At 39.4% G+C, this 19,324-nt stretch overlaps 1 protein-coding gene across 4 annotated transcripts in view; it reads right to left on the reverse strand.

Annotated features, from left to right (window-relative positions):
* Nucleotides 1–18,154, reverse strand: part of LOC141350397 (brain-enriched guanylate kinase-associated protein) — a 169,468-nt gene extending 151,314 nt beyond the window's left edge. The window contains exon 1 of one of the 4 annotated variants that reach the window (XM_073855487.1): nt 17,699–18,154. In XM_073855487.1, the coding sequence (XP_073711588.1) occupies nt 17,699–17,712 (14 nt within the window). In that variant the 5' untranslated portion in view covers nt 17,713–18,154. The remainder of the gene's footprint in view (nt 1–17,698) is intronic. The other 3 variants (XM_073855486.1, XM_073855485.1, XM_073855483.1) reach the window with 3 other exon arrangements.
* Between the last annotated feature and the right edge of the window lie 1,170 nt (nt 18,155–19,324).

Here is a 19,324-nt window from a genome sequence, read left to right on the forward strand (position 1 = left end):
CTCTCTCTCCCCGTGTGTTCACGAAAGTAGTGGAGGCGGCGTTAAAGCCCCTCAGAGAGAGCGGTGTTTGCATATTGGCTTACCTCGACGATTGGCTTATAATAGCGCATTCTCGGCGGACGCTGTGCGAGCACAGAGATCTAACGCTTCGGCATCTCGCCCGTTTGGGTCTTCGGGTCAACTGGGAAAAGAGCAAACTCTGCCCCACGCAGAGGATCTCTTTTCTCTGTATGGAACTGGACTCGATCGATTTATCGGCGCGTTTGACAGAAGAGCGCGTCCAATCAATTCTGACTTGCCTCGGTTCATTCCGAGGGAAGAATGCGGTCCCGCTGAAACAATTTCAGAAGCTCCTGGGGCATATGGCAGCAGCAACGGCCGTGACACCGCTCGGGCTGCTCCATATGAGACCGCTTTAGCGTTGGCTTCACGATCGAGTCCCGAGTGTAACCATTACACCTGCGTGTCGACCTAACATTCCCCCCGTGGTCAGACCCCGCATTTCTCAGGGCCGGTGTGCCCATGAGACAGGCCTCTCGGCGTGCTGTTGTCCACACAGATGCGTCCAACACGGGCTGGGGAGCCACGTGCGACGAGCTTACAGCTTCGGGGGTGTGGACAGCACCCCAGTTGCATTGGCATATCAATTGCCGCGAGTTGTGGGCTGAATATCTGGGACTTGTACGCTTCGCTACGGAGCTGCGAGGGAAGGATGTACTAGTACGCTCTGACAACACTGCGACCGCTGCGTATATCAACCGTCAAGGGGGTTCTGAGCTTGTAGTCACTGTAGATAAAGCTCTTATCGTTGGTGATTTTAATATTCATGTGGATAACCCAAAAGATGCACTAGGACGTGCGTTTATGGATGTTCTAAATTCTCTCAATATTAGACAAAACGTGACAGGGCCAACGCATACTCGTAAGCACACATTAGACTTAATTCTGTCACAAGGGCTCAATATTAATGACATCAAAATATCACCTCAGAGTGATGCAGTTTCTGACCATTACCTTGTGTCATACACTGTACTTCTAGATAGGATCACTCAATCCACAACATGCTACAGATTAGCCAGAACAATAATTTCCACCACTAAAGATAGCTTTATTAGCACTCTTCCAGACCTGTCCCAAATTAAACATGTAGCAGATAACTGTGACGATCTAGATATTGTAATAGAAAACCTAAACAATGTCTGTTCTAACACATTGGATGCCGTTGCTCCCATTCGAAAAAAGAGAATCAAAGAAAAACCGCCAGTTCCATGGTATGATCATCACACCGCAGCACTCAAAAAGGCAACTAGGAAAATGGAAAGAAATTATAGAAGCACAAAGTTAGAGGTATGGCGTGCAGCATGGAAAGAGAGTGTTAAACAATACAGACAGGCTATTAAAACCGCCAAATCTACCTATCTTAGCAAGCTTATAAATGAGAATCATAATAACCCTCGTTTCCTCTTCAGCACCGTTGCAAAACTGACTAGAAATAAAGAACAAACAGAAACCAATAGTAAACTTCAACACAAAAGTAACGACTTCATGAACTTCTTTTCTAACAAAATTAAGGCTATAAGGGAAAACATCGTAGCTACCCAGGCAGCCACCACTCTACCCGTTAGTTCACTTAACACTAGACTACCATACGAACATCTTGATTCATTTAAACCTACTACAATAGATGAGCTCTCTAGACTAGTTACATCATCCAAATCATCATCCTGTATATTAGACCCCGTTCCCACAAAACTGCTTAAAGAGGTATTCCCTGTAGTGTCAACCCCGGTTCTAAATATCTTTAACTCATCGCTAGAAATAGGATACGTTCCAACAGCTTTCAAACTAGCAGTTATTAAACCGCTGATTAAAAAACCACAGCTTGATCAGGGAGAGCTTAATAACTTTAGACCAATCTCAAATCTCCCTTTTCTTTCGAAAATATTAGAAAAGGTAGTGGCAAGCCAGTTACGCACATTCTTGACAAATAATAGTACATATGAAAAGTTCCAATCAGGATTCAGGCCCCACCATAGCACAGAGACAGCGTTGCTTAGAGGTACAAATGACCTCCTATTAACATCCGATCGTGGTGAAATCTCAATTCTTATATTATTAGACCTTAGTGCAGCCTTTGACACAATAGATCATACAATCTTACTCAATAGACTAGAAAACTATGTTGGTATCAGTGGTCAGGCGCTAGCCTGGTTTAGGTCTTATCTAACCAATCGCTATCACTTTGTTTATGTAAACGAGGAAGAGTCATATCACTCCCTGGTTAAATACGGTGTACCGCAGGGATCGGTTTTAGGTCCTATCCTGTTCTCGTTATACATGTTACCTCTAGGAGACATTATCAGGAAACATAACATAAGTTTTCACTGCTATGCGGATGATACCCAGCTTTACATCTCCTCACATCCCAGCGAAACACACACGTTTTCTAAGCTAACAGATTGCCTTAGCGATGTTAGTGACTGGATGGCACATAACTTTCTTAAGCTGAACTCCAATAAGACAGAGATACTTATTATTGAACCGAATCACTACAAACATAATATGTCAGATTACAAGTTGCACATAGATGGCTGCACTGTGGTGCCATCTTCCACGGTTAGGAACTTAGGTGTGATGTTCGACAGCAACTTATCCTTCGATAGTCTTATCGCCTTTGTCTGCCGCACAGCATTCTTCCATCTTAGAAATATCTCGAAAATACGCCATATACTGTCTACATCTGACGCAGAGAAGCTTATCCATGCTTTTATGACCTCTAGAATAGACTATTGTAACTCGCTACTCGGGGGATGCCATGCAAATCAAGTAAACAAGCTTCAGCTAGTTCAAAACGCTTCCGCAAGGGTACTTACTCGATCTAAAAAGTATGACCACATAAGCCCAATTCTGGCATCTTTACACTGGCTACCAGTTAAATATCGCATACAATTTAAAATATCACTAATCACCTAATCAGCTTTAAATGGCCTAGCACCCTCATATCTTAGAGAATTATTATCAGAATACAATCCATCACGCACACTACGGTCGCAAAATTCTGGTCTCTTGATTATCCCTAGACTATCAAAAGTGTCTAAAAGTGTAAGGTCATTTTCCTACTTAGCCCCTAAGCTCTGGAATGATTTACCAACCGATGTCCGAGAATCAGACACAGTCGATAATTTTAAATCTAGACTTAAAACTTTTCTCTTCAACAAAGCATTCGCATAATTTGTCTAGTAAAAGTACTTAACTCGAAATAGTTATCTGTACGGAACAAAGCACTCGCAGTCATAACACAGACCAACCAAATAAATAAATAAAAACCTTATCTTAACCTATAGTCGGATTGCGATTTTGGAACTTTCGTGTTCTTGTGAATAGTATGCCATACAAACCCGTTTGCCACTGAACCTGCATTAATGACGACAGTGGGGCCTCCAGCCTTAGTCAAACGGGTTGGCACGTATGGTTGGGTTGTGATTTTGGCGCTTTCTGTGTCTTGTGAATAGAATGCCATACAAACCCGTTTGCCACTGAACCTGCATTAACGACGACAGTGGGGCCTCCAGCCTTAGTCAAACAGGTTGGCACGTATGGTTGGGTTGTGATTTTGGCGCTTTCTTTGTATTGCGAATAGTATGCCATACAGACCCGTTTGCCACTGAACCTGCATTAACGACGACAGTGGGGCTTCTGGCCTTAGTCAAACGGGTTGGCACGTATGGTTGGGTTGTGATTTTGGCGCTTTCTTTATATTGCGAATACTATGCCATACAGACCCGTTTGCCACTGAACCTGCATTAACGACGACAGTGGGGATACAGGCCTTAGTCAAACGGGTAGGCACGTATGGTCAGGTTGCGATGTTGGCGTTATTTCGTGATCTTGTTAATAGTATGCAATATAGACCCGTTTGCCACTGAACCTGCATTAACGACGACAGTGGGGTTACAGGCCTTAGTCAAACGGGTCGACAGGTTTCATTTTCTCTTAAAAATCGGAAGGTGACCCTTAGTTACCATATATACCGTCGCAGTGGGCCCCCAATTTGCAAAAATCCTCAACTGTGGATAATATAATTATGCCGCAATAGTTAGTCTGTCTGAAACTAAGCTGATTAAACCACATCACTGTGTGACACTTGCATTACATGTGAACGGCCCCTACGCTAATATGATTTTGTTTTTCTCTCCCGGTCTCGTCCCTGGGTCCCATTGACCCTGAGGACAATGGGACAAACAGACCCAGTTCCGGTAGATGTGAAAGTCGGCACACCTCTGATCTACTGGTCGTCCTTCAATGTGATGCCCAGCTGATGCCTGACCAACAACCACCGGCAGGACCCGCTTAATATCCGCTTAATCTCTGCTTAATCTCCGCTTAAGCTCCTTATCCGTTTATATGTGTGTGTATACATGTATATCTCCCAAGGGTTTTTCCCTCCTAGGACTTTTTATTTTTATTTCCTCGGCTAAACAACCCGGGGTTTTTGTTTTTTTCTCCTAGGGGGTTTTTTACCCCGGGGAGGTAGCCTGCTTGGGCTTAACTTAGCTTCTTCTCCTAGACGTTACATTAGTAATACGCTCGCTCATAATGTCGCGTCATAGCCGCAGCAAATTTGACTGCTTATGCTATTGTGTATTATGTTGTGCTATCTGTCGTTTTTCTGTGCTTTTACTGCTTCTATTAATGTAAAGCTGCTTTGAAACAATTGAGTATTGTGAAAAGCGCTATATAAATAAAATTGAATTGAAAAAAAGTTTGCGCTCCCGTCACCTGTCGCATCTCGCTCGTCATCTCCTCCTTTGGAGTCAGAAGCATCTAAGGTCCCTTCGTGCCATTTACATCCCGGGCTCGCTCAATACAGCGGCAGACGCGCTTTCTCGAGCTGCGCGCCCCGGCGAATGGCGACTCCACCCCCAGACGGTCCAGCTGATTTGGAAGATGTTCGGTCGTGCGCAGATAGACCTATTTGCGTCGCCTGACGATACCCATTGTCGCCTATTTTATTCACTAACCGAGGGCAGCCTCGGCGTATATGCGTTGGCACACAGCTGGCCTCGGGGGATGCGCAAATACGCATTCCCCCCAGTGAGCCTAATAGCACAGACGCTGTGCAGTCAGGCAGGACGAGGAAAGCCTTTTACTGATCGCCCCATTTTGGACGACCAGGAATTGGTTTCCGGAACTAATGCTCCTCGCGACAGCCCCTCCCTGCCGGATTCCCCTGAGGTACGACCTTCTTTCTCAAGGAGGGGGCACATTATGGCACCTGCGCCCCGACCTGTGGGATCTCCACGTTTGGTTGTTGAAGGTTTAAGTGATTTACCCCAGGTGGTATCTAACACCATCGACGTGGCACGAGCTCCGTCCACGAGACGGGCTTACGCACTTAAATGGAACCTTTTCGTCACTTGGTGCTCTTCGCAACGCGAGGACCCCAGAGAATGCCCTATTAACGTTGTGCTTTCATATCTTCAACATAGGTTAGACGGTAGGCTGTCACCCTCCACCATTAAAGTTGATATCGCCGCTATTTCTGCTCATCACTCACTTATCAACGGCAGATCAGTTGGCCAGCATGATTTGGTTATTAGATTTCTAAGAGGTGCTCGTAGGCTAAACCCCTTGCGCCCTCCTTCTATTCCTCCCTGGGACTTGTCCATGGTGCTGAAAGCACTTCAAGGACCGCCATTCGAGCCTTTGCAGTCTGCGAGTCTGAAGCTTTTATCAATGAAAGCTCTGACCCTGCTAGCATTGGCCTCCGTGAAGAGAATAGGGGATTTACATACATTCACTGTTGACGATTCGTGCCTTCAGTTTGGCCCTGCTGTCTCGAGTGTAACATTGCGACCCAGACCAGGCTACGTGCCCAAAGTTCCCACCAATCTTCAGGGTATTCCTTGCCCCTTTAATTTGAGAGCGCACTCCACACGGAGTGTTGCCTCATCTTGGGCTCTTGCTCGTGGTTCCTCGCTAACAGACATCTGTAGAGCTGCTGGTTGGGGGACACCTAATACGTTCATTAGATTTTACAGTGTTCGTATCAAGCCTGTATCCTCTCGTGTTCTTTCCTCACCAGGGAGGGCACGGAGAGCAGACTCGCAAGTCGGCTTGCAGCCTCCGACTGAGGCTCCAAATTGAGTTTTCAGTATGGAAGGCCATCAGAGCAAAATGCATAATGGTTTGAATTGCTCTTCCTCCGCTGCCTTGGCAGCCTTTGATGCGGAGCATTGGCTGTCAGCCTTTCACTAGCTGTATTCTTACGAACCTACGTGTTTGGCTAGGGCTCCACATTGTGTCCCATCGGGTTCCTTTGTGAGTATTTTTCCGTGGGGTTATCCTACCAGCCCACGTTTCCCTTAGCAGAGCACTGCTTTGCTTACACAGCCACGGCTGTCCTTATTACTGTTTATTTAGTCCACCATTAGCCCTTAAGAGGGGCGGTGGCTTCCGCAGTGTTCCTATACCGCTCAGGTAGGGCGCTTCTCAGTCGCTGGCACTCTGTGGGGTTAAAGGAACATCTAGTGCCCGGCCTTTCTGCCTTATCCTATTCTCCATTTCCTTGAGGGAATTTGGAGCATTTTTTGCAGACACTGGAAGAGGTCAGCCCCTAGTGGCGTTTTGGTAGGGATTCCCAATTCATCGGTCACGACGTGACCGACTGAAAGGGAACGTCTCGGTTACGGATGTAACCCTCGTTCCCTGAAGGAGGGAACGGAGACGTCACGTCACGTCGCCACAGGTGCTGCTCCCTGCTGTCGGCCGGTCACATTCTCCCGGCTTTCTCAGTGAAAAGAAGCTAATTTCCCTGTTTGCACCTGCTGCTTATAAAGGCACATGGCGGGGCGGCGCCAGCATTATGCAAATATCTCAATCCCAAGTTCATTGGCGTTTTAGTAGTATTTGAAGCAGATTGGTCTCTCTAAGCGAGTTCCCAATTCGTCGGTCACGACGTGACGTCTCCGTTCCCTCCTTCAGGGAACGAGGGTTACATCCGTAACGGAGACGTTTTTAAAGACGCGTAGGATCCGCTCACGTAGCAGTGATCGTTTGGCGTCGGCTCTATGACAGCTGCATGGTTTGGTGTAAATGATTGTGAATTGACGCGAAAAACTGTCACTTTATCTTAAATCATGCATGTGACGCCAAGTGTATTTAAACAGTCATGACTTTGAGAAATTTATGACACATTTAAAAACACAGTTTGCCAAAAGACTGCGTATATGCCATTTACATAATCTTCAGATAAGAAATCTATATATCTAAATCGTATGCTTATACTGTTGAACGGGAACAAGATCGATTGCATTATGCTGTCAATCACTGAGTGAAATAATATTTTCTTTTATCGTAAATTTCAGAAAAACAGTTATTACAAGCAGAGGCGTCGTAATGAAATGTAATGACCTGGGGCCTCATGTATAAAACCCATCTCCTCCCCGAAACAACCCTATATGGAGCGTACAACCCTTAGTTTTACTGGGCATAATGTGGTATGCATATCATTTTAATATGGATTGACGTTACAAAACACAAGGAAAATATTGTAGAAATATATTTTTAAATTCAAAATCATTAAAAAAATGCCAAAATATATATTTGCTGAAATATATTTTGAAATATGCTTGCAAAAATATATTTTCCACAAGTAAATACATTTTAAAGCATTAAAACATACATTTAGCCCTATATTTGAATTCAAGGAAATATATTCACGTCACATTGGAAGAAAAACTTTGTTACGAACTTGTAAACAAAACAGTTTTTTAGCCCTATATTTGAATTCAAGGAAATATATTCACGTCACATTGGAAGAAAAACTTTGTTACGAACTTGTAAACAAAACAGTTTTAAGAAGATTAAAATTAAATAGTTTCAACTTAAAAAATATACTTTAGAAAATTAACTTATTTAGCATATGTTTAAAATATACTTTTGGCCAGAGAATTTTTTTTTTTGCCTTATGGGTTTTTATGAAATTATAAAAACACTGCTTAAAAACTGGCATTATCAAAGTTGATACTGGTTTCACATATGGCCAGACACGTGTCATTATATTCATAAAATGTTTAATGAAAAACAAACTCAGAGGGAGATTTGACCAGCGGATGGTGGAGATTGTTTTGGGTCATGTTCGTCTTTCTCTAAGGCGGCAAGTGCATCAATTATACCATTGAACGCGACTTAATGCCTTAAGACTGCAATATTCAGCCCAGTCTCACGAAATTTCGTTATATAGTCACGTATTTTTTTGATTCTTTTTTCGTGCTATTATCACGAAATTTCGTGTTTTTTCGTAGTCGTATAACGAATTCCTGTTTTCGTGTGATTATCACGTATTGGTTACTTGACAGTTTTGTCTTATTTTCTTACCATTGTCGCTTCGGTTTAGGGTTAGATTTACATAAAATGACATCCCTAACCAAACCCAACTCTAACCCTAACGCCAGGCGACATATAAAAAAATAAATCAGGAAAAATAGTATAGATCAATATATTAAGTGACATTCTAATGCAAGCACCAAATCTAACCCTAAACCGAAGCGACAATGGTTTAAAAATAGGAAAAAACAGTCGAGTAACCAATACGTGATAATCACACGAAAACAGGAATTCGTTATACGACTACGAAAAAACACGAAATTTCGTGATAATAGCACGAAAAAAGAATCAAAAAAATACGTGACTATATCACGAAACTTTGTGAGACTGGGTAGCTCATGACAGATGTGTGTGGCACTCCATTCACCGTAGAGGCTTCGTCTTTTCAATGCTTTTCATCTGTTAAATATTTGCTACTCATAGGCAGGTACGACTCCTAGATGCAATTTGAGTGCTCATCTTTATGAATGAAACAGGAATATTAAAACTAAATGTGTATAAAAACAAGAACAGAGTTTGTGTTCTTTCACTCCGCTCAAAAAGAGTGCATACGCACAGTGGAGAGCATCCGTACGGTGTCCACTTATTTACAACAAGTTTGTTTTTTATAAATCCCGATATGTGCGTGGAAAAATGCGTACGGATATTTCTATGCCCATTTTGTGCATACGCAACGTTTATACATCAGGCCCCTGGGCTCATTTCAGTCAGCTTTAGGAAAGAACTAGAGGCTTCCTGAAATTAATGTAATAGAGATGCATTTCATAATTACGGGGCTCTACAGTGCGAGTATTTCACTCGCATTTGCGCCTAAAAATAATTATGTGCGAACTTGTAAAATAATTTAGGAGCACAGTGCGCGAGTAACGGGCTGTTCTCATTACACTGAACAACAGCCAAGCATGCAAGAGGACAGGGTCGCAATCTTGATGCGCGTGCATCTGTTTCATACAGCATGAGATGCAGAGCGCAAGTCACCCCTTCACGCGTATTCACGTTTTGGTCCGCCCGCGTCAAGATACGAAGATTGACAGTAGTGAATTAAGAGACCATGGACTCTATGGCTGTTTTAACTTTATTTTATTGTATTTCCAGCTTACAACACCACCTTTTCCGACAGTTGTTGTCTGATATGTCGGCTCAATGATCACTTGCTGATCCACAATGACATTAGATGTCTTAATAAAGCAAATGCATTGAAACGATTTTGTGAACTAGAGAAAAAGACCCTTGCGTTTCTCAGAAGTTCAAAGCAGACAAAGGCTCAAATATTATGCGAGTCATCGTTCTCACACAAGAATGCAATTTAAACGAGTAACAGTTAATCGCCCATCGCTCACAGCCCAGCACCCGCACCTCTGTACACTGTAAAATATTTCTGTAGAAATTACAGTATTACTGGGTATTACTGGCAACTAGCTGCCAGTAACTTACTGTAGATTTTACATTTATGTTATTTACTGCAAACAGTTTGTTTCAAGTTAAATGAACATGAAACATTTTCAGTTTTTATCTTCTACAGTAAGTTACTGGCAACCAGCTGCATAATTACAGCTAATTTTTTACAGTGTATGTGTATCGCGCTGACATACATACACCTGATTTTACTGCTCTTGCAAAATCTAAAGGTATAATTTCTCTTATTAGAAGCTAGCCTAATGTTTATTAAGATGGCGGTTGTAGTTTAAATAGAGGTAGTGAAATAATTCGCTTTGACAAAAAACAGCATAAAACAATGTTATGTTCCATATTATAAACTTTTGGTTATGTGTACTTAAGTGACTAAATAAGTAAAATTCTCAATGAGTGTGATATGGCTCTTATTTACCCCTTTAAATGTAAAATAAAGCTTACTCGGGTATCTTACAATGCACTTATGTTGCTATGCAGTTTTAAAACACAAAATACTAACATGTCTGGATGTAGATAAAGCCTTCTTGGTCATATTACAATGCACAAGTTTTGTTGTATGCGGTTTGAAAATATATGTTTGTAGAAAAAAACTATTGTACAATGCACTGATTTTGTTGTTATGCAGTTTCAAAATACAACATGAGTATGTTTAAATGTAGGAAAATGTAGTCATCATCACTGATATATCTCTGGCCCCCATGACAAACTAATTGAATAGCCCTGTTGTAGATGCTCAACACACAATCATATTCATTAATAGTAAAGAAATGAAATGATATTAGGCTATCAGTGCTGCCGTCGCTCTCTCCTATCACTTATTTTAAAAATGATCAATAAAATGCAGCTTATATCTGTTGCTTTTGGTGACGTGAACTCTGGCCTACATTAAATCTGCATATAGCGCGGGAATAGAATATCCTTATGAATTGAGCAGTTTAATCTTTTTTTTCACTGTGCTCCTAATTTTTAGGAGCACATGTACTCCTTGGGAAAAAGGTTAGCGTAGACGCAGTGGTCCTCAAACTTTTTCAGCGTGCGGCCCCCCTTGTATATGGTGCATTCCTTCGCGGCCCCCCAAATTTTTTATAACAAATTTGTTCTAAAATGTAACATTTTAATACGACACCTCCTTAAAATAAAAACTGTAATTTCCTGATGCATTATGTCACTTATCCTAAATATTCAATCCTGAGTAGCTGCAGATCATGATAGGCTCTCGGTACTTGAACTGTTAAAGCCTGTATCTGATAAAGCATGAATAAAAAAGAAAAGAAAAGACAAAACATATTAAAGTATACAAATTAGTGCTGTTGGTTAATAGCCTTATTTTTTTTGTTTTAATTACACAGAATTCATGATAAATTAATGTACTTTATGAAATGTCATAAAACTGGGGCCCCCCTGGCACTATCTCGTGGCCCCCCTGGGGGCCCCGGCCCCCAGTTTGAGAACCACTGGCGTAGAGCACTGTATTATTGCCCTTTCATCATTAAATGTTCTGCAATACTGTATGTGTACAGTAAGCTCAAGTTAAAAAGTACAATTCCATAATCTACTTAAAGTGCTCTATTTTCATTTACTAATGTTGTACTTAATATAGCCTACATTTTTTGTTCTTTAGTACATTCATATGAAATATGCTAAAATGTAATTAAAAAATGTATTAAGGTACCACTTGTAATAAATTTGAACCCACCTTTGTAAGAAAGATTAGTACAAGTTTACTTCAACTGGTATACATTTTTGAAATGCAAGATAGTATGTTAAATGCATTTCTGTTCATATTCATGAAATCTAAAAATAACACCTTAAAAGGACACCTATGTTTTTAAGATTATCTTAAGTACTAAAGAAGAATTTTTGGTATATTATATACAAACTAGTACATGCTTTCACGTATTGAAACCAAACTTTGTACATGAACTTGGGACTCCAATGCGAGGATGCACAATTTAAAAAACCACACCAGAGCAAGCACACTTTTGCGGTTCCTCTGGAAGTGCATTTTCTAGTTCAATTTAGCTAGTTTTTGATTTTAATTAATATATATTAATAGGTTTTCAGCAAATTGCATGTCTTTTAAATCCAAGTCATGTCAATTAATTAAATTCAGTAAAAAAAAATAGGTTGGTTCTTTGCGCATGTGCACAAATGCACATTTTTCCCTGGTGCTACAAGAAGTTTCCAGTCAGGTTTACGGTCGATCTGAAGTTGGGATATTTCAGCCCTGGAGTTTTGCTCAGTCGGTCTATTTTCACAGTAAGTAATATTTCATGTAATACAGCACCTTTTATTACATTGAATATTTTTATAAACTTAAAATACGCTGTTTATAAGTGAGCTCCTCCAGCCCGAGACAATCACAGCCGTTACGATATAACGTAAACAAATACCACACGACTCCGAGAGCGAAATTGCTTTTATACAAAAGTTCGACGGCACAAGTTTGAAAAACGAAAACTAGAAAACAACAACAGAGTTATTTTAAAAGCCTCTTTGTTTGGGAACTACTTCCTTCCGCCACAGATTTGAGGGCGGCCAAAATGACAGGTAACACTCGGCTCCTTTGAATCTCATAATAATAACTCGATGGACAGAATAGCCGTTTCTTAAAGGTGCAGTGTGTAATTTTTAGAAAGATCTCTTGACAGAAATGCAAAATAATATACAAAACTGTATTATCAGGGGTGTATAAAGACCTTTCATAATGAACCGTTATGTGTTCATTACCCTAGAAGGAGACATTTTTATCTACATACACCGAGGGTCCCCTTACATGGAAGTCGCCATTTTGTGCCGCCATGTTTTTGCAGAAGCTCTTAACGGACAAACTGTTTTACTTTGTGGCGGCTACCGTAGCTACTCTATGTGTTTCAAAAGCAAGAGGTGAGCAGTGGACTGAACCTTTGGTTGCAATTCGCAACCTCGCCACTAGATGCCAGTAAAATTTACACACTGCACCTTTAATATTACAGTTTCTTGGTCACAAGGTGTAATTTAAAGCTTAGTTCAGTCGAGAATATACATGTATAATATTCAAATATGCAGTCGATTAGTAAAGATAGCGCCTGTTTGAACGTTTGCTTAGGAAGTCAGTGTTCACTCACCCCGCTGCTCTGATGTTGGCCCTGTCTGTTTTTAATGGTCAGAAATGAGATCAAATCAGTAGTATTTGGTGTCATGAAACTATTACTTGTTTTCTTATTTATATTTAGTGTGTTTTGTGTTGCGCGAGGTAAAAGTTAATAAAACCATATTTATGTAACGTCACTATTGCTTTCCCATTTAATCTTAACGCGATACGAACACACGCCTATTATTAGACTTTATTCTTGTCAGTAGCCTACTATAAACTTTTTTTTGTGTCAGAGAGATGTTTTTTGCATGCTGATTATAAAAATATCAGTGGTGATATCTCATAACGTGTTTTAATATTCACGTCACAATAAATTCGTTATCAATTGTCCAAATTTAAAACTGCAGTGCTTACCTGCAGTTCCACTGTGTTTTCGCTTTCTCGGAGTTGCTTATACAAACACACACATATATGTACACACGCAGTGCCCTTCATAAATATTGGGATATGTTATTATATATGTAAAAGTGTATTTCAGATCCAAATGTAATGGGACAGTTCGCTTAAAAGCTGTTTTATGAACATGAATTGTGTACCTGATGTGGGTTCACAGCCACAGTGTCCAAATGCCAAACTTCATTTGCTTCATTTATGAGGAAATTATTTAACAAATACAAAATTCATGTCCATTAAACAGCTTTTAAGTCACCTGTCCCATTACGTTTGGCCCATTTAAACGACTGTATTTCCTAAATCCTAAAGACAAATTGAGATTTGTGAATAACCTCTAAATAAAACTCAGAGTGTGCACTCTGTCCCAATATTTATGGAGGGCACTGTATAATATATGGGGAAAGGGGTGTCATAGTTTTTGTAATTACCCTTGCCTGTAGACTTGTCAAAGTGTTAATAATCAGAACAATCTCTAATAACAGCTTATTTTTATTTAAGTGTAGGATAGTCAACAAGATGACTTCTTAAAAGACCTGGAAAACATCACCATGGGCATATGTGTGATCAAAAAGAAAGAAGGTGTTCTTGGAGACTATGACGATATTGGAATCGTTGATGGAGTGATGATTCTTGAGCAGCTCAAATATGTGGCACAACCCTGCATTGATGCTGGGTACAATCTATGTGCTTAATTTGCCGTACCCAAAAGAACTAAAATACTACTATGAATTTTTAAAAATTCATTATGCAGATGGATTCTAAAGCTCTCCCCAAAAAATTCAAGGACTGAAAAACGTTTTAATACTGAAATTTTGCAGCAGACATGTATGTGCATTCTCAGCATGAAATGTTAGTCCAGATGTCACAGCCTACTCTGTTTTTCATTTAAGACCTGGGAATTAGTAGTTTTAAACATTTTAATAATGCTTTTAATGATTCATAGCTGTTGTTTGTAAAGATGTAACACTTTTTTTATTAATTATTGTGCAAAGTGTGAAGTCAGCACTACTGTTTTTGACTTTTGTGCTGTTTTAATATGTTTGTTTTCTTGATTCACAAACAATGTGGCCTCTTTCCACCTGTGGTTTTTTATTTTATATTTTGTGAATGTGCAGTGAGCACTTGTTTTAAACACTTGTACACACAAAGAAATTGTTATTGAACATGCACTACATTTGCTGACATTAAAAAAAACCATTAAACTTACTACTTGGTGTATTTGCAAAGCCATTTAAGGGTCATTTTTATATATTGTTTTTTAAGGTTAGTGATTGCAAACAACTTCCTTAAAATGTTGAAAGTTAGTCAATGAAATGTGTTTATTTATATGTAGCTAAAATAAATTGATTGCAACCACTTACCTTAAAAAAATGTGTAAATCCAGATAATAATTTTTCATCAGTCATAAATAAATAAAATATAGCTGCAAGCAGCAATTGCGGGGCCAAGCACCTTCAGCGCAATGAGCACCCAAAGCACAGCAAAAACCACACGACGCAGCAAATTCACAAAGCGCAGAAAGCGTGCAATACAGAGCCCAAACCCGAAGCAAAGCAAATGCAGAGCAGAACCACCGCAGTGCGGAACGACAACAGTAAAGATGGCAAAAATATAACACGTGTGTAAAACCAGACAGGTCGAGAAGAACGTGTTAAAGGGAACACAAAAGCAAATGTCAATAAGTGAAAGTAAGAGCTGGGATTCGAACCCATAACCTCAGATTCCCAAAGCACGGCACAAACCGCATGCACCACTGAGCAAACGATTAAACCACTGAGTTGGTGTGTCCAAGCTATAGAATAGAGATGTAAAGCTGTAAACATTGATATCAAGCAATTACCAAAAGTGCAGAAATGACAACATAGAGCACAAATAACTGAAATACAATGTATAGTATGAAAATCACAAAACTTAAGTGAGAAAAAAAGTTAAGACAAAAAACCACTGCACATGGGATTCGAACCCATGAACTCAGGTTCCCAAAGCACGGCAGTTTCCGCATGCGCCACTGAGTAGTCATGGGTCGAAAGGCTGTGGAAAAGAGGCTTCAAAGCTGCAAACATTGACATGCCAATCACTGAAAGTGCAGAAATAACACAACAAAGCAAAAATAAACAGAAATACAAAGTGTAGGGCAATCAGATAACTTAAATGGCACTAAATTCGTGAAGAACATTTTGTACAATAATGAACAACATGGGCAAATTTTGTCAGATTCTTTTTAATATGACAAAGGGACAGCATGACAGGCACGGTCTGCTTTACAGAGGTATTTCTCAAAAATTTGACACGCAGCAGAAAAATCTGTTCAGTCACGTCTGTGCGGATTGCTCCAAACATTATACTAGCAGAACCTGGCATAAAATAAACAAAATTTGCAAAAGGAGTAGCGAAAAAATCATTTACCATATGCCTAACAATAACACATGAACAGAATGATGGAAAATGACAAACAAGGTATTGTTGCGATCGGCAAAAACCAGTAAATAAAATGTCACAAAGAAAATGTATATCAGACAAAGTATTCTGAAGATATAAGCAGTTCTATAAGAACTGTTATAGTTTATAACCCCTAGGTGGCGCTGTACTCTGACTTCCCAGGTACCTTCAGGACATCATGCCGAAGCTCCATGACTAATTTTGCACGAATATGTCAAATAGTTCAAAAGATATAACAATTTATGATCAATTTCAAAATGGCAGACAGGTGGTGTGGTCAAACCCGACATAATACACATAGATAGATTCGGCATGAGCCAAGGAATCCGTAAACACCAACATCATAATTTTCTGACAAACAATTCGGTAGTTATGGGCAAAAAAAGCCATTTTTCATATCTCATGACCCATAGGTGGCGCTGTCACCAAATTTGGCATGAGCCCCAAGTTCATGGTCCACATGGTACTAAGTAGAATTTTCATAGATCAAGCGGATCAGCAGTTATAAACATTTGAACATTGAATATTTGCACTGCTGGTGGCGCTATAGAGTTAGTACTAGAGACCCCATTTTTGGTCACATGACTTTTTAAGACCACCACTACAACTGTGCCAAATTTCATCATTTTCCTATGTACGGTTCATAGGGCTGCCATAGACGCCTATGGCTAAGAAGAAGAAGAAGAAGAAGAAGCAGAATAATAATAATAATACTAACAATTCCAATAGGTGTCACAGCACCTTCGGTGCTTGACCCCTAATAATTTAAGAATTTTTTATATTAGGGTGACTAAATAAAATTGATTAAGTTCAACGAAATGTTTTTGTTTAAATGTAGCTTAAATAAATTGATTGCAACCGCTTACCTTAAAAAATTGAGTAAATTGAATGAATCATTTTTTTCAGTGTTCAGAAATATGTAACGAGCTCTGATTGTGTTTCTAGTACAGTGTGTTGTGATTCGATAGCAGCTTAGCCTAGCTGGCATATTTCTGTAGGTGGAAGTTAATCAAAAACGTATACATCCGAAAGGTAGAGGGCTGTAGTCCAAACTGGCCTTCTCTGTAGTCCTTGAGCGAATTTTGTTCAATAAAATATATCGCTTGACATTAAGCTTTAAGCTTTATTATTTTGCAGGCATGATCATGATCAGGTTGGTGGCTTGATTGTAAACAAGTTTTGAAGAATAATATTAGGCTTTTCTCTTTGTACACATATCCCTGCAAGTATGGCGAAATGTTATGTTTATTGCCCCCCCCCCCCCCCAACACACACACACACTGTTAGCTAAAATTGACGCCCATGCCTGTAATCTATTAATAATTCATGTGAAGAAGGGGAACCCCCCCAATAAATTAATCTAGCCTTCCCCACAGACATTGAGTCATACCATACCACCACATGACTTGTATACTAGGATATACAGCAGCACTCACATTCGCATAAATAATCTCTGATGATCCATTCCTTATAGAACAGCAGTCATATGACAGCACACACATGTTCCAAACATTGTCTTGTGAATAGAAAGATGCCAGATAATTCAGAGATGAGCAATACAGGATAAAAACTCCATGTTTCTTATTTGATAAACCATTCTACAAAAATGAGAGCTTATGTTCTGTAAAATGGGAAGGACATGAACAATACAAAAACACATTTGGATATGCTTCACAACACATAACCAAACAAGACATTTTGATTTCATAGAAGGCTAGTGTCTTTTAATCACCAACTGATATATTCTCAAATTATATTTGTTTGTTCACTGAAGAATGAAATCTTGCTGCTACAACACAATGAGGGTAAATCCCAGCTGCAGTACATCTTAAAATTGCTGCTAGAACCATTTAGAAAATGAACAGAAACTGAGGATAGATAACAAGAAGGGTAAAAAAGCAGAAAATTATAGAAAGTGAAGCTGCTCACCTTATGGCCTGCATCCCCTCATCCAAAGTGTGGAAAAGAAACAAAGGTTTTACTGAAACAAAGGAGCGGCTGGGTTCTGAAGCTGCAAAGGCATTACTGCGCAGTCTGAGGCAAATACAGGCACACTCTCCCCCTCTCTCTCGATGGCTCTCTCTCCATCTGTCTCATAATTTTTTTCTCACTCTCTCTCTTTTTCTCTCTCACCCACAGTGCCAGTACCCTTCTGCGTCGATGTCATGTGCAAAAAAAAGGAAAAATCTTGCCGCATTAAGTGTGAATGGTAGGCACAGTCACAGCCTGAATGCAGATACACAATATCATACATGCTGTCACCACCTACTCTTCTCCATTTTCTTCTACCCTATATTAACTCAGGATGTAATGACAGAGAGCAGACCAGCAAGAGGGTGAGAAAAAATGTGAGAGAAAAGGTAAGAAAGAAAAGAGAGAAATTAAGGAGGGAAACAGGTGGGCTCATCTGTTGATGAAAAACCTGGGTGAGGGATGGGCAATCACACCAGTTTTCAAATATACTGTGTGTTACAGCTACACCTCCTACCCCCTCCCTTTCCATGAATAATGCAAGAGTAAGATTATGTCACATTCTCATTCAGATTTAGTGTTCAGCAGTAACCATGGCCTGTTCCCACATTGTAAAATAGATTCACTGGCTTTGTAAATATCATTGAAATTAAAGTAACAATGAAATCTTAATGCCACTTAAAGTATGTGATTTCTGAGTTGGACAAACCAAAATAAATAACTAAAAATTGAACAGATATTTGTGTGTGTGTGTGTGTGTGTGTGTGTGTGTGTGTGTGTAAATTTTAATCAATATATTTGAGAATGCCACACTTTTATAGTTACGTTTTAAAAACTATAATTCTTAATTTTTTAAATTCAGTATTATTTGTATTTAACATCAACTTAAACATTTTGTATGTTTAAAAAATTTTAGTAAATGTACAGTAGGAAAAAAATTAAATAGATATTAAATATAAAATCAAAATTTGAAAATCACGCTGTCCTTCACACCGAAACCTGCTACATATATGAAGAAATAGGAAGTAACTGTAAAACGCTCAACTAAGGGACATCAACAGCACAGGTGGAGATTATATGACATTTAACACATGCTAATATTATGACAGCGTATAAATAGTAGGGCTGTCAAAAGATTAATCGCGATTAATCACATCCAAAATAAAAGTTTGTGTTTACATAACATATGTGTGGGTACAGTGTATAATTATTATTTATATATAAAAACGCTCCCAATCATGTAGATATTTAAGAAAAAATGGTTATATTTATATATAAAATATTTATATTTATATATAATAGAAATTATATAAATGTATATACAGTATTTAAATGCAAATATTTCATAAATATATACATGAATGTGTGTGTTTTTATATATACATAATATTTACACACAGCACACACACATATGTTATGTAAACACAAACTTTTATTTTGGATGCGATTAATCGCGATAAATCTTTTGACAGCCTTAATAAATAGTTCTACTCCATATGTGGCTACATTACAAACTTCGTCAACTGAGTAGTGCAATCTAATAAAGCACAAGCATTAAAACTCAAAGGTTGTGGGTTCAAGTCC

The sequence above is a fragment of the Misgurnus anguillicaudatus genome, chromosome 18 (genome assembly GCF_027580225.2).
Source record: "Misgurnus anguillicaudatus chromosome 18, ASM2758022v2, whole genome shotgun sequence".
Taxonomy (NCBI): domain Eukaryota; kingdom Metazoa; phylum Chordata; class Actinopteri; order Cypriniformes; family Cobitidae; genus Misgurnus; species Misgurnus anguillicaudatus.